Source organism: Theropithecus gelada, chromosome 1 (assembly GCF_003255815.1).
Source record: "Theropithecus gelada isolate Dixy chromosome 1, Tgel_1.0, whole genome shotgun sequence".
NCBI lineage: Eukaryota > Metazoa > Chordata > Mammalia > Primates > Cercopithecidae > Theropithecus > Theropithecus gelada.
Genome location: NC_037668.1, coordinates 46,175,839 through 46,201,641, shown reverse-complemented (window position 1 = coordinate 46,201,641; position 25,803 = coordinate 46,175,839). Strand labels below are relative to the sequence as shown.

The 25,803-nt window shown below is 53.9% G+C and overlaps 1 protein-coding gene across 4 annotated transcripts in view; it reads right to left on the bottom strand.

Moving 5' to 3' along the window:
* Window positions 1-22,300, bottom strand: part of PAX7 (paired box 7) — a 118,984-nt gene extending 96,684 nt beyond the window's left edge. For 2 of the 4 annotated variants that reach the window (XM_025401359.1, XM_025401348.1), the window contains exons 1-4: window positions 21,616-22,300; window positions 18,766-19,001; window positions 18,036-18,165; window positions 16,951-17,085 (exon numbers count right to left, since the gene is read on the bottom strand). In XM_025401359.1, coding sequence (XP_025257144.1) covers window positions 16,951-17,085; window positions 18,036-18,165; window positions 18,766-19,001; window positions 21,616-21,700 — 586 coding nt within the window. In that variant the 5' untranslated portion in view covers window positions 21,701-22,300. The remainder of the gene's footprint in view (window positions 1-16,950; window positions 17,086-18,035; window positions 18,166-18,765; window positions 19,002-21,615) is intronic. The other 2 variants (XM_025401354.1, XM_025401369.1) reach the window with 2 other exon arrangements.
* Between the last annotated feature and the right edge of the window lie 3,503 nt (window positions 22,301-25,803).

The window sequence follows — 25,803 nt, the reverse complement described above, 5'->3', positions numbered from 1 at the left end:
CAGCACCGTTGCAACAACAACAATGACAATAACAACAGCAACAATATACACACACAAGTGACAATTCTTAAGTCCTTAACCAGGACTGCAATGTTTATCTTGCAACTAATTTCCAAGGCTGACTGATTCCTCAATTCATAAACACAAGTGCAAAACAAAATGCGGGCCACGAAGTCCATTCATTTTGAAAAAAAAAAAAAAAAAACAAACAGCAAATCCTGATTCGATGAATATTCCCTGAAGGATGAAACCCTTTCCCTGAAGGAGACAGGGAAGGCCATTCCCCAGGGACAAAGGACCCTGTGAGTTAGCTGAGGGTATTCCAAAGTCAATGCCTGCAAAAGCGCAGGTGTTGCAGCAGGAAGAGTTTGTTGTACTGGCTTCAATTACTGGCTCTACACTTGTTGGCTGTGTGACTCCAAGCAACTGAGTAAACCTCTCTGAGCTGTGCTTTCATCTATAAAATTGGGAAAATAGATACCCACGGGGCATGGCTGGGGAGTTAAGGGAGGTGTATAGAGCACCTGGCGCAGTTCCTGGCACATAGCAAGAGGTGGGCAGGTGGAGAGCACAGGCGTCCAGCAAGATGGCCCTGCCCATGTGGACCCAAAGAGCTGAGGCATCTCTCTGTGTGCCTCAATTTCTATATCTACAAATGGGTTTCTTAATTAATAATCTCTCCTTCAAGGTATTCTTGGGAGGATCCGATGAATTCATTAATGCAAAGCACCTAACGCATGCAGTCAGCTCTCAACTGGCCATTGTCCTAAGTAGTAGATATTTTCAATAAATGGCTACCTCTTTCCCGCCATCCAGGTTTCAGGTCAAGTATTACCTCTTCTGGTGGCAGGCCTCCCTGATAGCCTGAGTATTAATAAACATCACTCCACCGTCAGTCCCTTTCTATCACAATTCTGCTTTATATTCTTCAAGCCTTTATCTACCTTCTGAAAACCTTTCCTTATTGGTGAACCTGCTCCTCGCCTATCTACCCCCAGTGTGTGAGCTCTGTGCAGCCGGGACCTTGCGCTATTGCCGGCTGTGCTCCTAGGAATAGCGCCTGGCACATAGTGGGTTCTCAATACATTTTGCTGTAGGAATAAAACAGTAGTTCTAACTCTACCTTCCTGGGGCAATGGGGGTGAGGGGTGGGAGGAGAAGAGGGCTGGTTGAGGTTAAGGGTGGAGGCAGCCAGTGGCCCTCCCTTTCCCTCCCACCTTCTACCAGCTATGCACACCCCCCTACCCCACTTTGGAATGTGATTCCCAGGCTGTGGGCCCAGCCAGCCCAGCCTTTCCGCTGCTGCCCAGGATTCTCTTGCTGCCTCCTGCCAGGGGGCCGGTGAGCCTTGATGGGTTTACCTGGGTGTTAATCCCCCAACAATTCCCCCTGGCCTGACCTGAGAGCCAACTTCCATTCTTGTCCCGGGTCTAATTAAGTGCCTGAAATGCCACTTCCCCTTTCAAACCAGGCTGTTTTTCTCCGAGGCAGGCAGGTAAAGCCCAGCCTGCTTCTTTGAAGCAGTGGAGGCCGGAAGCCTCAGCAGGTGCATGAGGAGGCGGTGGGCGGGGGTGGGGGGGAGGTGGGGAGGTAGAGAGAGAGCGGGGCAGTGGGGAGGCACTGTGAGGCCTGGAGGGAGGGTGCGGGGGAGGGAGGGATCTTTGAAAGAACAAACACCTGCAAATCTTCCAAGTCAGGATGCTTAACCTTTGGGGGACCCTGAGCTCTGGAACACTTGGAATCTCTCTCCAGACACATACCCACCACTGATAAATTAATTCTGAGGATTCACAGTCACCCCTTGAAGCCTCTATTGCCCCCAAGTTAAGCTGATGTGACACCACTTTCCTCCAAATATATATCTGCATCTAAACAGATAGATGGATAGGTAGATCTAGATAGAAAGATAGATCTATATATCACTGTATAAATCTAGACAGTTATATCCCAACTCAACAAAGCTGTTGCTAGGGATAGAGAAGGATCCTTAATTTTTATTTTATATACTTTTTTACAATGTGAAATTTTACAAGTACCTATTACTTTTGCAATACATCTTTCAAAAACCTATAAAAATATATGCATATACATTTTAGAACCACCGATGAAACAATGTGCTCTTGACTTAGGAAATTCTCAGTGTATAGATCTTTAGGGATCGTCTATTTCACACAAATCACTTTCAGGTCTTTTATCTCATTTTAAGCATGTACTTCCTATGCATCACATAGCCTTTCTGTGTTTTAATGCATTTGCTCCCATTGCCTGGATGAGAAAACTAAGGTTGAGAGAGGGGAAGCCACAGCTCAGGGCACATGGTGGGGGCAGCAATGGGGAGGAACCTGGGTCTTGCTGATTCCAAGTCCAGGGGGTCTTCCATGCAGGGAAGTTGCCTGTGGATACAAGGGCTCAGAGCCCAGAGCTGAGATGACAGTGAGTGTCTGGGAGACCATCTATGACACAAGCAGGAGTTGGGGACAGAGCAGAGGTCTTGCCCTGCCAGCCCCATTGTTCTCAGCATGGTATCCTGGCAGATGGGATCCTCTGGGGGCAGGTGACCATAACAAAACGTGAGGGACCCAGCAACTTTGGAAGAATGTTCCCTTTATGGTGCCTGGTTTAATAGTTTGGGGACTGGGTCTCTCTTCTGACTCCTCTCTGTTTGCTATGCAACAGGTAACAAATCCCTTCCCCTCTCTGGGTTTCAGTTTCTCCATCTGTAAAAAAAGGAGTTTCATGAGACCAGTGGCTCTTGCTGGGGAGGCCGTCAGAATGACTAGGACAGATTGCTCCAAAGCCACTGTGCTTGGATGTCCCAAATCAAGAAAGTACCCAGATGTGCATGCCTTGCAAAAGTACCTGCATGACTCTGGGGCACAGCCCTCTGCCCTCTGCCCTCCTGCTCCTTCCATCCCCCGCAGGCTGCACTGAATCCTCCTTCCAGCACCATCCTAGGATGGCATTGCAACCCAGCTGCTCCAGCAGGCCCCAAAATGAAGCACAGAGTGTGTAACTGCTTTCTGATCACACAGCAAGCCGGGCAGGGACTGAAGAGGCAGATGTCAGTGTCTCTTGATCAGCTCTGCCCTTCTTCCAAAGAGACCTCCCAGCCAGGAGAGAAAGTTCTCTAATCAGAGGAATCGAAGAGGAGGATAATCATTTGTCACCAGATAAGCCTTATCTCTGAAGACCAATAACCGCAGCCCGAGGGCTCTGATTCCAGGAGTATACAGAGCTTCTTCCCCTCACCTTCCTCCAGAGCAGCCTTGGATGGGAAGTGGTCCTTGCTCTTCCCAGGACAAAGCCCTGGCTCCCTGGAGTTTCCTCTATCCATAGGCAGCCAGGCTGTTTTCTCACTGCTCCCCCTCCACTGAACACATGCCCAGAGTATTACAGCTCAAAGGCTGGCCCGAGGCTGAGAATCCTGTCTCCATGGAACACAGTTTGAAAACCACTAGGCAGATCCTGCCTTGCCCATTGTTCAGACAAAAGGACCAGGGGTCAGAGACACGAAAGGACTCTTCCAGAATGACACAGCAGTTAGTGCTCAGGCTAGGGCCTCTGCATGGGGCCATTTACATGAGGATCTGAATTCCAACCCTAACCACATTCTGTGATTCTTTTCCCTCTCAGCTTCATTTTCCCTTGCTGTTGAAAAGGACTGTTCCCAGCATGGTAGACAGACCAGCCCTTCAGCAGGCCAAGTTTGTGGCATCTAGCAGGGCTCAAGATCCCAGTAGGTGCTTAAGGGTGCTGGGAGTGTGGGTGGTAGCGGGGTGGGGTGGGAGTGGCAATGGCTTGAACCACAGTCTCCCTTAGACCTGAGAATCTGGGGTTTATGAAGAACAGGGGAGGGGGCTGGGGGCTGCAAATGTCCAGATGGGGTAAGAAGAGGAGCTTCTTGCTACCCTTCAGGCTTCTTAGGGCAAAGGTGTCAGAGTCCTGCAGAGCCTGTTAGAAGGGAACCCTCCTCCCCTTACTTCCTTGGGCTAATCAACCCTCTGTGCCTCAGTCTCCCCCTCTGTGAATTAGAACTTTAAGGCATGTGTCACATTAAACACAAAGGGTGATGAACTGTGGGATGGGGAAAGGCCACATTTCCTGTGGTTGTCCTTATTCCATGCCTTCCTAATTCCTGGGAGCAAAGCTTCTGCCAGTTTGTTTTGCTCCTGTATCTGCGCGTAACTGCCAGCAGACCAGAGTGGCCTTTTCCTCCTTTGGCCTCCCTCACATCCCTCCCTCTGGACCTCAGCTTTTCCATCTGTAAAATGCCCAGATGACCTCTAAGGCCTGTTTGAGTCTGACTCCACCCTTTGTAATCTCAGCCCGCAGAGGAATTCCAAGTTCCCTTGAACTAACCTAGCAGCCAGTAACGGGCTCAGTACCCCTGGGCATCAGTCAGGGGAGTCTGGGAATGGGCTGCTTCCCTCCTCTTCCATCTCCAGCTGGGGCAGCCCTCTCCTAACCATGTCTCCTTGCATCCTCTGTTCTCCAGCCCCTCTGTACCTCTCTGCTCCTTTCCCACAGCTTTGACCTCCTAGCTGGTATCTCCACACCTTCTGGTACATTCTCGGCTCGGTGAGTCCATCACTCCTCTACTGAAATATCCTTCATGGCTCCCCGCTGCCCTTGGAATAAGTCTTAACTCCTTAATTTACCCCAGTGGGGGGGTATCCTCCTCAGCACATCCCACACTATCTAGGGCTTGATAAATAGTAGTGGAATGGTTGGGCATGGTGGCTCATCACCATAATCCCAGCACTTTGGGAGGCCAAGGTGGGAGGATCACTTGAGTTCAAGAGTTCCAGACCAGCCTGGGCAACATGGCAAAATCCTGTTTCTACGAAAAGATACAAAAACTAGCCAGGCGTGGTAGTGCGTACCTGTAGTCCCAGCTACTCGGGAGGCAGAAGTGGGAGAATCGCTTGAGCCTGGGAGGTTGAGGCTACACTGAGCAGTGATCATACCACTGCATTCCAGCCTGGGTGACAGAGCAAGACCCAGTCTCAAAAAAAAAAAAAAAAAAAAAAAAAAAAAAAGACAAAAATAAAGTAGTAGAGTGAATGGATGAAGAGTGATGTTGCCTTCAAAGAACTTCCAAATCATTGGAGTGAGGACCTGTTTCTGGGAGATGGCTGGGGGTGGGGAAAACAGCTCTGGTTGAGGAGGGGAGGTGACTGGGGGCCAGTCAGGTAGAAGCCTGTGTCACATACCCTTACTTGCTTCCTTTATACCTGGAGGATGTTTTCACCATCTCCTCAAACCAGAACACTCACCCCCACCTCCCTACCCTGTCAGTCAAGGCTGCCTAGCCTCTGCCTGTGGGGACAGAAGCCATCAGGGGAGGGAAGTCCCTCCACACACAGAACAGTGTCTATTGGGCTCCGGGAACTGGCTCTGTGTTTCTACCTTCTTCTCTTGACCTTCTGCTGAATGAGGAGCTGCCCACAGAGCAGGCCTATTTCTCCTGTATAGAACTGTAGATCAGGAGGGATACTATTTATTTGCATTTGGCTGAGCATCTGCCCCCACCCCACCCGTGCCCACATTTGGTGATCACTTATGGATTCACAGCCCGTTTCTTCCAAGGCCCCTATTATTTCTCAAGTCATAGGTGAGTGATTGAAAGAAGCCTTGGAGGAAACGAGGAGGTAGAAGAGGATGGGGGAGTGATATTTCTCCAGCCTCCCAGTTTACGCTGTACTTCATGTAATTATAGCACTTACACTTCCTAGCCTACTTTGAGGTTGTGTTCATGGACCCATTTTGCAGAAGAGGACATCAAGGCTCTCAGAATGCTTCACTCAAAGTTACCCAGATCTTTCAGAATCCAGGGTACTTGTCTTTCTCCTTCAATCCCCTGCCTCCTTCCCCTCTCCCTGCACCCCCAATTCAGGCATCTCCTCTACAGCATCCTCCATAGCTGTGATCACAGATTCGCAGGCCGCCACAGTGGGGGTGACTTTTGGAGACCTCTGTACCCAGCTCCCTGGGGTCACAGAGGAGGAAGAGAGAGCCTGAGCCGCAGAGCCGCGTGCCCAAGCCATGTAGCACTTAGCGACAGACCGTCCAACGGCTGCAACTTTCTCCTTTCCTCCACCACCCCATCCCAAGTAAGCAACCCAGCCCAGGCGGCAGGGGCGGCGGGGCCCAGGTCCTTTGCCCCCCTCCCCTCCGCTGACCGGCGCGGGCAGCCGACCCAGCCAAGCTCAGCAGACGAGGACCCGCACCAGGGCCCGGCTCCCCTCGCCCGGAGCTCGGTTTTGTTGTGGGTTTTGTGCGTCCTGTTTTGTTCCGTCACCCGCCCCTTCCCCCGCGGGCCGCCCCTCCCCCTCCAGCCCTCCCCCCACCCTACCTCCGGGATCCCCCGCCCAAGGCCCCAGCCCTCCCCCGCCCCCCACCCCCGGGCTTCCAGCGTGCCCGCTCTTGACTTCATCCACTAAGTCAATAGCCCGGGCGCGGGCGGGCCGCTCCCCCCGCGCCGCGCCGCCCCGCGCCGCCCCCCGGTTTTCTTCTCGGGATAATGGGGGCTCTTTGTGGCCTAATCAGCCTCCTGAGGGGCCGGGAGGCCGGGAGCGCTTCCCCCGCGGCCGTCGGTGGAAATGAAAGCAGGATTAGGCCGGGGCCTCGGCCCACACCATAGTAAAGCGCCACCAGGCATTCGCCCCTTCAAAGCCCCTTTCGGGGGTTTGGTTACTTTATTTCTAAAGTTGTTTGTATTTCTAAAGTGGCCATTGAGGCGCGAGCGGGGACTGCGCCGAGAGGGCGGCGGGGTGGGGGCGGCCCCGGGGAGGAGGACAAACTCCTGGCGCCTCCCACCCTTTCCCCGCCTGCACCCGCTGACCAGTTTCCAAACCGCTTTCCCGGCCCTAATTTCCTGCTGCCTGGGGAGACCAGGAGCGGCTCTTAGCCTCACTAATCAGAGAGGGAAACTGAGGCTCAGGCACCGCCGAAACGGAAAAGACCTGGTCTTTGGGAAGGAGGGTCGACGCAAAGGGGGCCATTTATAGCAGTTATCTCCTGTAACAGGCAGCTCTGGGCGAACCTCTCCGTGTCCCCTGTATGGGCCACCAAGCCACCAGAGAAAAAGTCCCAACCAGAACCAAATTTGAAGAGAGAGGGAGGTTCAGCCCCATTTATTAAAGGAAATTCCAAGGCCTCTTTTCTTAGGGTTCACTCCGAGGACCTCTAACAAATCCCAGAGATGGGATTCTTCAGTCTTTCAGAATCTCCCCCCATCGAAAAGGCAGGAGGGGTGGGCACTTTGAATTTTGGCATTTGCAGGCAGCGGGAAGCAGGAGAATGGAGGATGGGGTATATCCCCCCAAATTGGACTTTCTTTTTCTACAGTATTTTTAGACCCTCGGAAGGGTGAATTCAAACTCAAGAAGTCCAGGGGGGAAGGAGAGCTGCAGGGCGAGGGAACTCGAGAAGGCTGGAAAGCACCTTGCCAGGTGGCTTAGAGACCAGCTTCCTGAGTTAGGTCTGTGGTTACAAGAAAGTGCGGGAGAGGGAGGTGCTTCTGCAGGTTTCCACTGAGAACAAGAGGTTCCAGAAGCTTCCTTAGGACTCCTCCTGACTCCTTCCAGCTCCCAAGTCTGCAGCCCAGGTAAAGCCAGAGCAGACTTTAAGACAAGTTTTCAAGAAACCAGGAGGCTTGATCCGGACCCACAATCTCCCTGCAAATGTATACAGAACACACAGCACAAACACACACACACACACTTCACAAAACTTCTGAATGTTGCTCTCTTTCCCCCTTCTCCAGTCACCTAAAGACCTCGATCTGAATTGGAGCCTGGAGCCGAAGCTGTCCCTCTCCACCTGTCGCCCTGCTGAGGCTTAGGACTGTAGAAAACCCATCGCCGGCCGCCCACTCGCCCACTTGGGTGAGGTTCTGGAGGGTCTGGGTCCCATGGAAAGGACCCAGAAAAGTTGAGGGTGGAGTTTTCCGAGCTACTTATCGCGTCCGCCGCCCCACCCCTTTTTCTGTCCGGCCCGGGGGCCTCTTTGATCTTCGGTCTTTTCGTGGTGTCAGACAAAGAGTGCAGTGAAGGCAAGAGGTTCCTTAGTCCAGCCGCTCCTCCCTCCGCCTCTCCCTCGAACCCGACTCGGGCCACTTCAGAGGTCAGCTTGGGGGCTGCCTGCCAAATTCAGCCCCAGCCCCACAAACACACTCTGCTGTCGTGCATGCGCGCACACACACAAACCATGCACAAACACCCAGACACAAGACAGCCTTGCAAAGAGGGAAGCCCACAAAGATATCCAGGTAAACACACAACAAACACATCCATGATACACATCTGTTTATTCGTGGGCTTATTTTCTGTCTCCACCGCCTGGCTCAGAACTCCATGAGGGCAGGGACCTTCTTGAGGTCACTTAACACAATACCTGGCACCTAGTAGATGCTCAACAAAATTTTTGCAGAATGAATGAAGACATTCACACACATACACTCCAAAGGAAAATTTCTCTTTTGGGTGGTATAGGTAAAAGGGGAGCATAGCACACGTGCTTATACCAGCATATAAACGCTTCCCAAAGGACCCTCCCAGTAACCAAGTGGGGTGGGGGAGAAGCTCTCTTCTCTGTTTTGGAGAGGGGAGGAAGTAGCAAGGGTCGACCAAGGGCAGAATCTCAGTGCCCCTCCTCCCCATCGCCTCATTTTGAGCTTCCTGATCCTGGAATCAGAAGCTCCCTGGAGAATGCGGGAGTCATCAGGAAGCACGCAGATGTGAGGTTCTGAATGGGGTGTGGCCTTTAGAAGCCCCAAAGACCCCTTTATACCAGATGAAAAATTATGCCTGTATGAAAGTATGTAAGTATGTAAATGGCAAGGTTTTAAAATTATTTTTTGGTTTTAGCCTATTCTTAAAGGGATCCAGGATCCCCTAAAAGGATAACATTTGTCTTAGCTAATTCTCTTTTTTCATGGAAGGAAACTGAGGCCCAAAGTGTTTGAATGGGTTGTCTAGGGTGATATTGCTAGTGAGTTGCGGGCGGGATGGACACTAGAACCTCGACCACGATGCGCTTTGCCCCTCTCAGATTGCTCCAGCCTCGCACACCTGGGTTCGGATGGAGAGCAAAGCGGTCGGAGGAGGGGATGGAACACAACCTCGGGGGGGCTGGTGGGTGCGACCTGGACCCGGAGTTGCACTGAGCCTTCAGCTCGCCCTGGGTTCCCTCCCCCTTACTCGCCCTCCAGTCCGCAGCGTTCACATCCTGGAAGCGGGGAAAGTGACCAGAGCGCCATCCCTTCCCAAAGCCGACAACTTAGAAGGGGCGGCGGCTAAATTGGAAGGCGGCGAGCTTCATTCTCCGGGCAGTGAAGCCCGGGCCGTCCTGTTAATTTAGCGACGCTCTGAATGCAGTTCCTGGCCTCCCCCTCACTCCACGTCCCAACACCGCCAGGCACGCGGGCTGGCCCCTGCCCAGCGCCCCGGGTTGGAGCACGGAACCCGGGCCCCCGCCTCGGGGTCGGCCTGCCTCCCGCCCCGCCAGCCCAGCTCGCTCGCCTCTAATTAAGCGGCAGGATCTCAGCGAGCCGCCGGGACGTGCTGTAATATGATGAACTGCCTTTGTACCGATGTCACCGAAAGCGCTTCTGATAAGGGGAAGCCGCGAAGGATCAAAAGGGCGGCCGCGGCTCGCCCGCCTCCCGCCTTCCCCTCGCCGCTGCCCGGCTTTGCGCGCTCGCCCTCTCCGCCAATGCTCTCCCGCGGGCTCTGTCTCTAGGTCCCGCTGGCTGTCCTGATCCGCCCGTCCCAGGGCCAGCCTCTCGGTGACTCTGCATCTCTTTGTCTTTCTTCCTGCTGCTCGGCGCCTCCCTCGGCCCCTCCGCATTTTTCAGCGTCCTCAAACTGTACGCAAGATTCTCTTCTGCTGCGCTCAGCCTTTCTCACTCTGAATTTTCTAGCTCTCTCCTCTTCTGTGGCTCTCTGTCTCCGCTGCCTCTCCCCACCCTTCCCTTGGTCTCCACCGGAGCTCAGGCCCAGCGCACCTCCAGGACTAGGGCGACCAAGCCATGGAAAGGTCCATTCGCTGACCCTCAGACTAGGGAAATCGGCCAATTCCCTGGCAGCCGACACGCAGAGCCCCGCGGCGGCCCCAGTGCTCCTCAAAATCCACCCTCGCTCAGCTCGGCTGCCAAACCGGGGCCTGGCACGCGTGCTTAAGGCGCCCTGTAATGCCCTCGGGGCCTCTTCGGAGCTGGACTTGGGGCGCACACAACTTCCCCTCACCCCTCCCGAGGCTGCAGGGACCCGCAGACGCTTTTCCTCTCCCAGGGGTTGAAGTTCCAAGTGCAGCCGACCCCCTCTCTTCGCATCCCCTTACCCACACCCCTTCCTTTGGCCCCCGCCTCCCCTTTGCCCTCGACCCCGTCTCTTCCTCCTCCAGGCCCCTCCCCTTCGCATGCTGGTACTTCCCCCTGCGCTCTTCTGGACTCCTTCCCTGCCTCACCTCTCCCCCACCCCACTTCGTTTGAAGTTTTGGAGAGATCTATCTACTAATGGCGAAGTTTCCCCCTTAGGTCACCGTTCTGCCTTGATTCGATTTGGGAAGGCGAGTTCCCTCCCTCCCTCCCCCTGTCCGACCCCAGCCGGGGCCAATCGCTCCAGAGCAGGTCAGAAAGCGCTGACCCCATTTCCACCTTTTCCTCTTTCAGCCAGAGTTGGGGGAAGGGGAAAAGAGGGAAGGCCCCGGACAGCAAAAACTGAGGGGGGTATCCCAGTCTCCCAAGCGCCTCTTACCCTCATCCTGAGTTTCCTAATTACCCCTTTAGTCTGCAATGGAAGGGAGAGAAGAGATACTTTTTCTGGAATTTCTGGAATGTGCCCCCCCTCCTTAGTCATAGCCTTCAAGGCCCCACAGCCTCTGCAGAAGCTTTCTTTGGGGGTCTCTCCTCTGTGCAGAAACCCTTCCCTCGACCAGGCATTGTCTTTTCAGGGCTGTGAGTTCTGTCTGGTCTTAGACTCTGAGCTTCCAAGGGTACGGCCAGGACTTGGTACATTGCATGTTTATATCCTTAGGCGCTCTTGCCCAACAGTACAGAATGAAGCCTCATCAACTTTGTTGATGATGATAGAATGATGGCAAATAGAAACTCCAAAGAGGTAACCTGGTAGGAAATCTCATTTGCTCAGCCCTCTTTTCCTGTATAAAAATATGTTTTTATATAATATTATTTATATATAATGTAATGTGTGACAACTATCATTTTCAGAAAGACGTTCTTAAAAAAAAAAAAAAAAAGCCCAAATAATCACCTTACTGCTTTAAGGCTACTGTTATATGTGCTTTTAAATCCTTCCATGTAAATTCCACTGAAAATTTGGAAAGCTGTGAAAGGGGAGGGGGCCGCGGGAGTTGGGGGGGAGGTTAATCCGGGTTTAACGCTGCGATGCAGTCTTAGGACCAGGGTTAGCCTGATTGCGTTATCTCTTCCCAACATTTGAGACGCCCATATTTTACCCAGCCAAATAGCTCCGAGAGCAGCGCAGATGGCTGCCGTGGTCGCGCCTCAGGAAAATGTGTTATTAATATCTAAATAACTTCCCAATACTGTCTGGTAAATCTCCCCTCCACCATTCCAAATGATGAATTCGTTTGAAGTCTTCCCCCAGCCTCATCTTTTCAATGTCTCTCTCTTCTCTCTTCTTCTTAGCCAGGCTTATTTCAAACTGGTAAATATCTAATTCCTTTAACCGCTGCGCCGTGCACACTAGCCTTTTAGGTACAAACGCCTTGAAACAGCCGATGTGTGGCGGTGCGTGCCCCGAGGGAAACACAAAACCCGCACGCCCTCGCAGCGGGGGACCCCACCCGGTTTAGACGTGCCTGCGTTCCAAGACCGGCTGAGCGCGGGAACCTCACTCAATCCGGGAACCGAGCCTCTTTTCTTGCGCGCCCTAGGGAGCCCCTCTTGGCTCCCCACGGAGTCCCAAAGGCACCCCCAACACTCAGCTCTTCCGCGGCTCCCAATCCCCTCCCTTCCACCCCTTCCCAGACCTCCGACGGCTTCCCTCGCTCTCTGGGGCGGATAATTGCCCTCCGTTCGCCTGTTCTCCCTTGTTTAAAGTTTGTTTTCTAAATGTCTTCTATTAGATTATGCTCGTTCATTCCCCCTCCAACCTTATCTCCTTCTGTCTCTTCTCTCCTTGCCCGTCACACTCGATTTAGGCACGAGTTTATCTAGCAAACAGTTTGCAGACTTTGTTTATTTACCGCGGGTTCTGGGGCTGCGAGCGCGCGAGCGCCAGTGTTTGCCTTTGTAATAGTTATCTCCTCATTGTTGTTCCTCGTTCGTCTCTGCTCCCGCCTCCCCCTCTCTCTTCTTCGGTTGGGGGGATGGAGGGAAGAAAAGGGGAGCCTTGTCAGCCCAGTGTGGGCTCGGCCCCTCGCCGGGAGCCCCCTCCGCCGGGACGTTCCCAGCTCCGCACTCCCCTCTCAGCTCGCCCCATCCCCCCCAGCCCCCGGCCTGGCGCGCCCCTCCCGCGCCCCCTCCCTCTCTCCCTCTGGTCGCACTGGATATCCACCGTCGAGCGCTGCCTAAAGCCGGGAATTGCCTGACACCCTCCCATCTTCCTCCGAGCCCCCATTATGCGAAGCTGATCCCACTCTGAACAGCTTCAAATCCCGCCTGGACTCTGTTTGATTAGATTGCCAACCCGGGGTAATCCTTTGATTTGGTGGAGTGTCAATTACCTTTCTCTAAACACACATTTACAGAGGAGGGAACTTGTTGGTTTAAATCAATGCAGATTGTTTCGTGATAAATGGACTATCCTTGTCCCCTCCCTCGCCCCCTCTTCCAAGGCTCCTGTCTCTCTCCGCCCCCGCCCCTTCCTGGTTCTGGAAGATCCCCTAAACAATGTCCCTTCCAGGTGTGAAGCCGAAAAAATGGTGTGGGCTGAGGGGAGCCGTGCCCCCCTTCCCCTATTCACTGGCTCCCCCGGAGCCTAATTAAATTTGGCAGGTCCTTGTACACACAATCAAAACAGCTTCCTCCAGTGTAGCAAACGACCGAAAACCGCATTAGCAGCTATCGCTGCTGCCAAATTAAATTGTTTCCCACCTCCTTTTACAAGTGTCTAAAACCCACACTCCGGGCTCTCCCCTCCTTTCCGATCCTTCCCCATCATTTCCCACTCCACACCTGTAAGTTTGCTGCCTTAAAAATAAATAAAGGAAAAATGCAAAGAGAAACAAATCTGCCTCACACGCCCTCCTCACCAACCCTCCCCCCATCTCAGATGGTCTTTCACACCCAGGAAGTCTACAAATTCTCTAGCTGGACTTGGACACCCCCAGGGTTCCCCCCCCCACCCTCAGAAAAATGCTGCCTCCACTACTACTGCTTCTTTTTTCTCACATTGTAACTCTTCCCTATATTTCATATTAATTGTAACCTCATTGGCCTTTCCATCCTGGAGAACAAAGTGGAGCCCCCGGTCCCATCCAGTCAGTTTTGGCTTCAACTGGTGCACTGTCAGATGCATGCGGTTTTGGTGTTCTTGCTGTTTGTCACTGCTGTTATTGTTTTTTATATTATTGCTTATTTCTTCACACTCACTACCTCAGCTCCCACTGAGGAATGGTTTGACCCATTGCAAACCCCTATCAAATTCCCCACAAGAATCTCTGAGCTCAGATTCTGTGAAAAATCTTTTCCTTTCTCTTCTCTCCTCAAATCCCCTCCCTGTTGGGTCCCTGGCCTGTCTATCCCCTGATCCTCAGAGAAAGGGGTGAAGAGGAGGGAGTCTAAGTGCATGGGGGCAAGGAACTGTCCACTTCCCTCTCCAGGTGAGCCAAGTTTGGCTGGGGCAAGCACCTATCGGCAGCGGTCTGAGAATACTCACAACCAACAATCCTAATAACTTAGTCTTAACAAGGATAAGAGAAAAAAAAAATACGAACAGCCTCATGAATATCAGCCCAAGGGGAGCAGGAGTGAGCTGTTCAGAGATGAAAGTGCACAGAAATAAAAGCTCAATTTAATCTGCTTTAAAACCCTTCAACTTAACGTTTGTGCTTCAAACTCTGAGAGTGAGAACTGATTGCGGATAAATAGTTTCTTACCATGCCTGGAAGCTATTACACCCCTCTCCAACACAGTTTCCTATTCAGCAGTCCCAGTTTTCATTACCAGCTCTAATAAGTCTTAACATTATTAAATGCCAAGCGGACGATAGGAAAAAACGGACTCAGGGAGGGATCTCTCTTTAGTGCTTAAAGAGGAGAGCTCTTAAACCCCTTCTTTGGCGGCTCCCTGCCATGAGAGGGGCAACTCCCCCAGAGAAAGCATTTTTCAAGAGCAAGAAGCCAAAACAAAGTTGTGTGTGTGCACAACACCCCCTGCTCTGGCCATGGGGCATCTCAGCCTCTCCCTACCTGAATGACTCGGATGGAGATTGGAAGGTCTTTTCACCTTTAACTTGGCCACGAAACTGATGTCTGGGGCCTGGGAGAGAGATGAGGTGTTCACAGGGGCGCCTGCTGACTGGCCCAGGAACTCAAGTAGGAAACGGACACAATTTGTTCACAGATGGATAGATGGCTGTCTCTCATCTGCACCATCATATTGCCCATTCACACCCATCTACACGCTCCCTGCACACCTATGCTGAATTCCACTTGCACAGATATATGACCTACAGCATTCAGATCCAAAGGCCCGTGGGTAAACAGTCACACCAAGAGATGCTTGCGCTTACACAGCCATTCAGTGCACAATCACCGCACCCAGCACGCCCACCGTCACGCAAAAACTGCGGGACTTTCTGGACACCAGGCTCACTGCATCAGATCAGTTCATTTCTTCAGCTGCTCTAGACTCAGCACCTGTGTCCTCAGCCTCCCGCGTCTGGCACAGGTTCCTCTTTAAACCCTTGGAGACGTGGTGCTTCCTGCTGCAGGGAAAACCTCTGTCCAGCGAAGTGGCTTGTTAGCTGGTGTGGTGAGCCCAGGCCAGCACGGAAAGCCCCCGCATTTCCTGACATCAGAGGAATCCTCCAGACCGCACGATCTTTCCATCCTCTTCCTTCCCTTCCCTTCCCTTCTTTCTCAGAGGAAATTTACCTATTTGTGCTTCCTCACAGATTGAACTGGGTATACTCCCTGCGTGCAAACACATTTAAAGTCTCTCTAAGGAAAACCAAACCTCCTCTGCTTCTCCCTGGGATAACTCTCAGAAGAGTTGTCTGTTGTGCAGGAAAGATTATTTGCCCAGGAAAGATTATTCAAGTTCTATGCCTCCCTTCCACAGCCTACAAAAAGTCCATCTACTCTCCTTCCAGTGGGAACTGAAATAAGGACTGGGTCCTCTGGCAGGTGTCCCAGGGCTCTGGGCTGACTGGCCTAACCAAGGACCGCTTGACAGTGCAGGGCTGCCTCCCGCCGCAGACCCGAGGCCCCTCGGCAGGCCGGGCACAGCGGGGTGTCCGGCACAGCTCACTCCCTTTCTTCCCTCGCCCTTTTGTCCCACGGAACTGCGGCATCACTAGGGGCCCTGTGTGTCAATAGCCCGCCCCTTCCCTTCGCCCTAGGCCGCTCTCGCACAGGGCTGCCCGGCCCCCTATCCTTCCTCCTCGAACCACGCCTGTGGGGCTGGGCGTAGATGGGAGTTGTCTTAGCAAGCCCGCTTTGTCTGTGAAGTTCATCTTCAAGGTTGGGAGGGTCTTCTGAGAACTGGAGAGAGACCTGGGCTAGGAGTGCTTGGGTCGTGAGGAGAGGGGTGCTAAGAGAAACCTCTGGAGGGAAACTGGAACAACACAGGCTCTTTGCAAGCTCTCAGGTTCCAGGGCACTGGCCACTTTTTCCAAAGCAATCAGTCTGCGGTTTCCCATGGCCACCGTCTTTCCGATTCCCTCAGCCTGCCGCCTCCCCGAGTGTGTGTTTGGGGCCTTTTCTTTTAACTGTCAGTCTTTGTGACTCTGGGTCTTCCATTTCTGCTTCTGTTCCATCTCCCTGTCACCCCTTAACGCGCAGTTACCAAGTCTCAAAGAGACTTAGGGGAACTATGAGGGCAATTAGGAAGGGGAGAGGGTAATGAGGAAGAACTTTCCCTTCTTTCTCTCGAAACTTCCTCCCGTCAAGAGACAAAAGCACAATCCCCTTTCCCGGGCTTGCGGGCGCTTGAAAACTAAACGCCTTCCTTAGCTGGTCCTGAGAAAAAGCATGGCGCAGGGCTCAGACCCCAGCCTGCCCGCGGAAGCCGTGCTAAGAATGGGGAGAGGGTGTGTGGAGCCTGAGTATCTCCCCCACTGCGATCCTCCGACCCTGGGCATCTGGGAACTTGGCCTCCACTCCCAGCCCCGCCGGCGCACGCCACAGAGGAAGGCACCCTCTGTCCCCCAGTCCGCCCTGGCAACGCCGGGCTGAGTCAGACGGGGCCCCAGCTAATTTTTATTGATTGCAGCGGTCAGTCAACTGTCAGGCGGGGTTTCAAGGGACCGTTTAGAGAGCGTGTGCGGGTCTGGTTAACAAATTCATTTAGGGAGCCGCGGGCCGGCTCCTCCTTCCTCGCTCCCCCCCCCCCTCCCGCCCCCCGCCCCTCGCCCCCTTGCCCAAGTTTCCTATAAATAATTGATCGACTCCGAGAGTAGCAGCCAAAACGCCAGCGCGGGAGGACGCACTCTCCGCAGTACTCGGGTAGACCAGGCGCACGGCCCCGCAACCGGACTCTCCCGGGACTCACAGGCCGTCCGCGCCCGGCCTCCATAGCGCAAAGAAGGCGCGGGCTTCGCATCTAGCCTGCATCCGAGGTGCGCACTGAGGGGGCGCTGTCGGCAAAGCCTGAGCAGCTCCCGGCTGCCCCGCAGCCTGAGAGTTTCCCCGCTGGATTTCTGGTCGCCTGCTCCGGCGGCGGGAGCGAACCACGCCCGCACACCCGACCGTGGGAAAACCCGGGCTGGGGCCTCGCAGTCCCTGGAAGTTCCCTACCTTTGTCGCCCAGGATGCCGTCGATGCTGTGTTTGGCCTTCTTTTCGCCGTCGTCCTCCTTCTTGTCCGCTTCATCCTCCTCCTCTTTCTTCCCGAACTTGATTCTGAGCACGCGGCTAATCGAACTCACTAAACCTCAGAAATTCAAAGGCAAAAGAGCAAGTATAAGTTGTTGGAGCAGAGGATCACGCGGTGGCCTGGGCCCCTGGAAGAAAGTCAGGAAGCCCCCTGCTTCCTTACAGATATCCATTCATCCCTCTTCCACACACAGGCATTTAGGCATTGACACGTACTCCATAACAAGCACCCACTTGGAGAAGCCTGACTCACACCCCTGGCGCTCACAGGGTAGTTAGACTGTGCATTCCTATGCAGATGCTGCAAGCATTTGTGCCTTACACTAACATCTGCCTAGGTGCACTTCACCCACACCCCTGAGAGGTCCCAGGGCTTCCCTGGAGTCTCTCCAGCTCCTGCTGTCACTCCCACACTCAGGTGTGCATCCTGGCCTTGCATGCCTGAATGCACATGTACAAACACACACACACACACCCCAGATCACTTTCTCTCTCACAGGCAGTATGATTTGGGACCTCCACATTTAGAACTCAAATGGCTGGTGTGGGCGACAGAGCAGAAATGATAGCTCCGAGATGGTGGTCCAGGGAAGCCCATGGGCATCAACCCTCCTAGGACAGATCCATCTATTGAAGCCGTTTTCTCTGAGAAAGCCTCCAGGGGGACTCTCTTATCATCCAACTTTTTAGGTTAACTCTTTGCCCCTTCCTTCCTTCCTTCCTTCCTTCTTTCCTTCCTTGCTTCCTTCCTCCCTTTCTCTCTTCTTTCTCTCTCCTCTTTCTTAACTTTTTTTTCTTTCCCTATTCCTTCTTTCCATCTTATTCCATTCTGTTATGATTTACTCCTATGCCTTAACTCTCTGCCTTTCTGTACTCCTTTCCTCCCAATTTCTCAGTAAGTTCCCAGTCAACCATCATCTCCCCTTCCCTCTCTCCCACCTCCAGCCCTCCACATTGGAGCCCCAGCCACTCTCTGGGCCAGCTCTGCCGGCTCAGCTGCCTTCTCACCTGAGGGCACAGTGCTTCGGTCACAGTGCCCATCCTTCAGCAGCCTGTCCCGGATCTCCCAGCTGAACATGCCCGGGTTTTCCCTCTTGTACTCCTCAATCTTTTTCTCCACATCCGGAGTCGCCACCTGCTTCAGAAGTGGAGGTGGGAGAGTAGGAGTGGAAAGATGGGATGGGGGAGGGAAATACTTTTAATATCTCCTCTTAAGAGCCCTAGACCAGGCTAGTGGTTCTGGTTACCATGTGTCCCCTCATCCCCCAAGAGATTGGCTTTATCCTTTCAAGAAACTGGTTCCTGGCTCCCAGGAAGGCAGCTGGGGGTCTGCTGGCGTGTGTGTGTGTGTGTGTGTGGGGGGGGGGTGAAACAGGGATAGGCAATAAAAAACTCTACTTAGGACCCCCAGGGTCCCCGTCATTATCTCAGGAAAGACTGAGAGAAGATGTCTTCTGGTCTTGGAAGGTGACAGGGGTTGAGGCAAATGTGGGGACAGTCCAGGAATGGCTCATTGGCCTCAAGGTCTTGGACAACCTAGACCTTACTTAGCCCCATCTCTGAGAAATTCAAATAATAGGAAAACAATGGGAGGATACCTGGGAGTAGGAGACACTCTCCAGCTCTACTTTCCTACAGCCTGGTGCCATTGGATGACACGAGGTAGTAAGAGGGGCCACAACCAGGACCCCCGGACCATGGGAAGCCAGCTGCCAGCCTCTGTGGCAAAGACACTCACTCTGGGCTTGCTGCCTCCGATGGCCCCAGGCCGGATGGACCCGGTCTCTTGGTAGCGGCAGAGAATCTTGGAGACGCAGCCGTGGGAGACACGCAGCTGTCGGGAGATGACACAGGGCCGGATGCCATGGTGGGCCATCTCCACTATCTTGTGGCGGATGTGGTTAGGCAGGGGTCGTCCATTGATGAAGACCCCTCCCAGCTGATTGACCCGGCCTTGGCCAAGCGGAGTGGACACTGGAGAAGGGAGGGGAGATACAGAATAAGAGAGGCGCAGGGTGAGGACGGAGAGCAAACACTGAGTTCATTCCCTGACTCCAGTTTTGTTTGTTTGAGCCCCAAGACCTCAGACAGCGATCCCGGTGGTCCTCACATTGGGGCTTTGGTAGGGAGGTAGTTTGAGAAACAACTGTCATAAATCTAGGAAATCTCCTGCAGAGATGGATAGAGGAGTCACAGCTGCAAGAATCTCTCCAGATGCTGTGACCCCCAACTCCTGCCACACTACCAGGGATGAGGACACACCTGGGGGATTCGAATGCTGCTCAGAAGGGGAGGGAGAGAGTCGGAGGTGAGACAGCAGAGCCACCAGGCTGGTAAAGCCTTAGAGATCTTGGGACCAATGACTCTCTGTCCCTCAGGCTGAAGCTTGGGCTGCAGGCCTGCCTGCGTCTTGGAGAGGCCAATAACGGGTGTGATGTGGCTCATCTGGTCAGTTCTACACTCCTGGTAGTCATGAATGATCCAGTTTGTCAGGGGCTAGAAAGGGCTGACTGATTACTACATTTACAGCTCTGGCTAGAGCAGTGGAACTGTCCCAGGGAACAGCTGAGGCACAGCCGAGGGACTGGTGACATATGCTGTTGGCTGCTGCCTCCAAGAGCACTTGGTTGTCCCTTGGGTGACTCCCCTTGCTTCTAACCACCCTCGAAGTCCTAATTTCGTTTTGGGACAATTTTAGGACACCACTGCCCCAAAGCCCCGAAATTAAATAGTTCACTTGGCCTCACAAATCCATGAACGGTGCCTGCAGGCTCTGCGAGGCTGGTAGGCAGATGGGACATAGTCCCCGGGTGGGGGTGACTTTGGGAACCGGGAAGACAGGCATCCCTGGTGTGTACTGGGGAGGGGAGAACGCCCTGGTCGCCTTAATGCGAAGTCTACACAATTTCCTCACAGAAGGTTGGGGGGACACCCAGCGCACTAATCCGGCCTCGATCCCCCCAATTTGGGGACTCAGCGGCTGCGGAGATCTGGAAGATTAGAACGATTTCACAGCCGCGGGAGTGGAGGGAGCTGACTGTAATTGAAAGGGAGGAGGTGAGAAGAGGCTCCGCTGCTGGGCCGTTCCTACCGCCCCCTCCCTTGCTCTCCCGGTCCCCCCACCTCTTTTTGTAAAAGTCGGTGTCTGAAGCCACCCTCGGATTTAATCAGAAATCGTGCGTCGCAAAGTCAGAGTCACTCGGTCTCCGTGGCGGGATATGCCATTAGCGCTCAAGAGCTCTCGAGCGCCCAACTTTATATTCAAGAGCCTCTTTAGCGACCGGCACTCGGCTCTCCTCAGTATTCTGCGTCATGTTGGGCAAATATTGTTCTAATCCGCCGCGCATCCTCAGCCGCCTGTTTTACTTGCATTCGCTACAGGAGAGTGCCGCTGCAAATCCCCGGGTTTGCGCGCTCTCCCGCCTGCGTGGCTGCCGGCGCGCACTTGATCACGGAGCCGCTCTCTTCGCCTCTGTCTAATTCAGGGACCCGGCGCCGTCTCGCTGCCCAAGGGAGCTCCTACCGGATCGCAGGCTGCCAGCCCGCCCACCCCCTCCCTGCCTTCTCTCCCCTTCCTCACGCGCCAGGGACTCATACGATTACAAGAAGAGTAATTAAAAAAAAAAAAAAAAAAAAAAAGAGTCGCACGTATTTCTAACGACTTCTCTGTGACACCCTAGGCTACCTACCCTCAGAAGCCAAATGATCCCTCAGTGACAGGTTGAGGCCTTCCGTTAGTTTAAAAAGAAAACAAAAACACAGGAGCGGGTCTCTCGGCTGTGCGCTCCCAGCCTTTTCTCCAGCCGGGACCGGTTCGCGGCCGCCCGTCCTCTCAGCTCTCCCCGGGCGGGCACTGGATGTTGAGGAAGGACGCTTTACAAAATCAGCTCTTTCCCCTGGTGTGGACATTGCCGTGCCCCTCTCGCCGTTGAGAGGTTCTCTAAACCTCGCCGTTTAGAGGTTCTCTCCCGGGAGATTTCCAGAGTGCGGAAGCCCAAGTAAAAAGTTTTAGGGGGAAAATCGTTACTAATTATTATTTCCAATTAGTTTGTTTCCAGGCGGAAAAGCAGGAGTGTTTGAGTGTGGCTTCGGAAGAAATGGATAGCCGTGGTAGTTGAGGCATATAAAGTATCACCCATGGTAGGTGGTTCGAAATAAAAAGGACTGGAAGACCAATCCCGGGGTGGAAAAAAAAATTCAAAACAAGAGTAGAAAGCCGGCAGCCAGAGAGTCTGGAAAGCCGAGAAATTGTCAGGGAAGTGCATGGAAATAGTGGAAAGAGCTGAAATTCACCGGGACCTGATATTTACTAGGAGTCCAAATCTACCAGAAGTTCAGCCCTGCGGGTAAAGGCCGGCAGCTCGCGACCTGCGAAGCGAAGGCCGCCGGTCAGTGAAACCCACGTAGAAGCGGACAAGTATGGGTCCCAGAAACTTCCTGGGTTCCGCGCCCGGACTGAGACCCAGAAGAGAACGGGATCCCTCTGCTACTGCCGGCGCCGCCACCGTCCCCTGGAGACCGCAGCCTCTCCAAGGAACCCGAGTTCCGGGCGGCGGAGTCGCGGCGAGGCCAGCCTGGGCGTTCTTACCTTCCAAAGGGAATCCCGTGCGGGGGTAGTTCTGCCCCGGAGCTGGCCGCATCATTCTCGGTACCGTGCCGGGAAGGGCCGCCATTCTTGCGCACGCCGGGGACGAATCCAAAGTCGGCAAAAATCGCTTCCCGTTCGCTGCCTTCACCCCTGCTGCGATCTCTTTCTTTCCGTCTTCTTCGTCTTCTTTTTTTTTAACCTCTTCTCCCTCCCCTCCACACACACTCCCTACCCCCACCCCCCACCCCTGGCTGCAGTCAAACGCGTCCAGAAGCTGGGGAGGGGGGTGAGGTGGAGGCGGAGGTTGGGGGGAGGGAAGGTGGCGACGACAAGGAAGTTCAAACAAACAAACACTCCAACCCCAAGTCCGCCTCTGCCGGCTGGGCTCAGCCAGAAGTTGTGCGGGCTGATGCGCCTGGCAGAGCCCGGAGACGAGGCCCGACGGCGGAGGGGGGCCTGGGGAACGCGGCCGGAATCGGGGCCGCCAGCCTCGGAGGGGCGAGCGCCGCGCTCTCGCGCTCTCGCGCTCTCGCGCTCGGGGCCAAAGTTTCCGAGCCCGGAGACTGCGGAGTGGATTTCGTTCTCGTATTTATTTATATATTTATTCTCTCGCTCTCGCTCCCTCCCTCTTCTCCACGCCTTCTTTCTCCAGACCACACTCGCTTCTCCCTCCACACCAGCTTTCACACCCCCCGTCCCCTAGGAGACCCGGGGACAGACGGAAGAAGGAGCCTCCTCGGGTTTCGGGGCTGGACGGAGGCGACAGGGGTGACAGGGTTGGGGAAAGAGAAATGGAAAAGCGAGGGGGCGCGAGTGATCAGATGGGTAAGTTGTGCAAAAGTGTTCACTGAAGTACGAGGAGGAGGAGGAGGAGGAGGAGGAGGAGGAGGAGGAGGAGGCGGCGGCAATGAACGCGATCTGATAGGTTCGGACTTTTCTTTTATTCATGAGGAGGGAAGGGGGCCAGGGCACAAGGGAGCGGAGGACCAATAACGAAAAGAAATAGCCAACGAATATTTTTTTTCCCTCTTTTCTAATCCCCGGCTCGACCTCGTTTTGGGGGAGAATTTGAACCGCCCTGAAAACAGAGGGAGCCGATCCCAGCGAGTTGGGGGCTGGGGGAGAGGGGGAGGAGGCCAACTTTGTCCCAGTGCCTTCCTTTGATGAATGGTCCGGATCCGCCGAGTCCCCGGCCCCCAGGTCGCCCACGGTCGCTCTCGGAGTCCCGGCTCTATGGGAATGTCTGCCTCCGGTCCGGCGCCTCTCTGGAGTCTGGTCTTTTCTCTGGCCTCCCAGGAGCAGAGTCCGCCCTATTTCTCATCTTCTCCCTCGTCTTATATCCTCTGAAACTCCTCCAGTGAGGTTCCCCTGGAACCGGCCTAGGGTGACTTGAAGGGAGGAATTCTGACTTTTTCTGTGTAATGTCAGACCCCGGTGTCCGGTTCTTACTCTACCTTCCCACCGCTCTGAGAAGCCCCCAGTAACCGTATCTGGTTCCGAGGCTTGGAAAAGTGGGTCTGCCAAGTGTTAGGGACAGGTCTCTTCCTCCCCTTCCAGCCCCGCCCCGTGCAGACATCTCCAGCCGCCGCCGTCCTCCTCAGGCCCCCAGGCCGGGCCCATAGCTCCTTTCCAGCAGGTAGTTGGGTTTACAGAGAGTTGGTGCTGGTGTGAGGATCTGGGGGCCCAAAGAGGTGGGAGATGGGAGGGAGGGAGCTTGTCAAGACTTGGTACAGCTCTGAGCTCATCAACTCTGAGCTCCTTGCTGGTGGGTTTGTGGGGACGACCCAATGGAATGATCGGGAGTCAGGGTGGGGAGATCAGAGGTTCCTGAATTCTTCACTCTCTGAAGCCAGGGTGACCAGCAGCCTCAACCACAGGACACTGAGTCCTGGGGGCGAAACGCCCTCCCAGCGGGGCAGGACGCCACAACTGCAGGCCTTTTGTCTCCCGGGGGAAAGAGCGTCTCCGGCCCCACGCTGGAGGCAAAATACAATAAAATGAACCCAGCCCTCAAACTCGCCCCCTGCCAGCTCTCTCCTGGCAGTGGGGTCAGCCTTGTCTTAGCCTGGGGGGTTCACTGCTGGCTGGCCCCAGGGTGTCCCCATCCCTCCCCTTTGCCTCACCTGTGACCTTTGCCCCTCTCAGCATGTGACAGATCTCCCTCCTCTCCCCACTCTCCCAGCACAAGGGGCTCATCAGGTTTTGGTGGGGCCTTCTGGGAATGGGGGCCTTGCTGAAAAACTTGTTAAGTTCACACTGTCTCTAATTGAGAAGGGAAATGCCAAGTAACTTTAGAATTGGAAGGTGGACACCAGGATACTTTGCCTGGCCCAAGTTACGGGGCCCTCCCCCAGGAGAGATTGGGAGATCAAGCTTTAAGGCCAGGGAAGATGGCAACCCCTTACATCACCAGCCTTGCTGGGGACCTGGCCTGCTTTGACCTCCATAGGTGAACATATATTCTCTATGTGTATATATACATATATTTGTATCATATACACTTATGCATACACACATATAAGACACACACATATGTATTAGGTGTATTGCATATTCATCCATTCATTCGTCACTAGTTGTCCTCTTTGCCTGGAAGGTTTGAAAGCACTTCTTCCCTGTATTTGTGGAATATGCCAGTGTGCTTGTGTGTGAATATAGCCCTGTGTCTGGGTCTGTGTGTCAAGGTGTAGGTGGGTTTTGTGTGTAGGTCTGTTTGGGGTCAGTTTGAGTAAATGTGTGTTTCTAAGTGAGGGTCCACGTCTGTATTTCTGCTTTGAGGTCACCTCCATGTTGCCTTGGTATGGCTCCAAGTGTGCGTCAGGAATGTGCAAGTGTGTGTTTAGGTTAATTCTCAGAGTGGGAAAAGACCTCCAGGGTGTGCCGAGGGTGGGAGGCTCCCTCTCTTCTGGCCAGTGCTCATGTAGCATCTTGAGCCGAGTGGGGCAAGTGCACAGCTGGACACCTCTGCTGCCAGGGACCCTCAGAACCTCAGGAGTCCTGCACTGGGGCCATCTCGCCCACAGCGTGGTGCTTCACCCTCCCCACAAAAGACCTAACAGTGGCGGGTCCAGTAGCGACACAGACCCCCAGCGTTTCTGCAGCTCCGGGATTCCACGGGCCGCTGCAGGGGGAAGGGTTGAGGGGAGGGTTGTCTATTGGAATGAGCGTGGCCGTTCTTGCCTGTTGGAGACCAATTTCACAAATGATTTTTGCAACAATTAAGGAGTGTGGCAGGGTGAAATGGCGATTTCACATCCAGCAGGGGAAAAGGGGGGTTCACCTGGGAGCTGTAGCGGGGAATGGGGGAAAGCAGCGTCCCCTCCTCTCGTTTCCCTTTGCTTACCCCCTTGTCTAGAAAAAGTCACCCCCATGCAGGCTTAATCAACTCCTAAGACCTCCAATTGCTGCTGTGAGGGAGGCTGTGAGGGGCTTCTGAGTCTGTGGGCTGGGCAGGACTTGTTCCAGAAAGTTCTCCTTTAGCCCTTGACCCCCTCTTTCTGTCCCTCTCTCTCCTCTCCCTCTTTCACCCTCTTTCTCTCTGTCTCTTTTTCTCTGTCTCTCTCGTACACAAACATTTTCCCTGTCTCTCTGTGTCCCTCAGTCTATCTTATGGTCTCCTCCATCTGTTTTGTTCTTTTGGTCTCTCTTTCTCTTTTCCTCCTTGCCTTTCTGGCTTCACCCCAGCGGCTTTTCTCTGGGACCATCTGTCTTGTCACCGCCTCTCCCATCTCCATGGTTTCCTGAGGTATGTATGGGCCTCCATTGCTCTCTGGGCTGTAACTCAGACCTGAATCCCTGGGAAGATCCTTTGGTCCAGATGAGGTTGACTAAAGACCTTCGGGAAGTGATCCTCCTTCTCTGCTTGGTCTGGGGATGCATCTCCGGGCCCAGTCCACCCTGCTAATCCCCCAGCAATCATTCCCATCTCAGTGTGGTTTGGTTTGGACGATTGTCTCCTATCTCTGGCTCACCCTGTCTGGTCTGAAATCTCTGCATTCCTCCTTTTCCTTTTTCTTAAGGGCAACAACAATGCTAATAGGAATTCTTCCCAAGTTTCCAAGTGGCATCTTCCAAACCCAACTGAAATGGGAGAGAAATAAGTAGGCCCAAGGTACAGAAGCAAGACCCCAGCTTGAGTTCAGCTGGGGAAACTTGGCCTGTTTCTGGCTGCTCCCTCCCAAGACATAG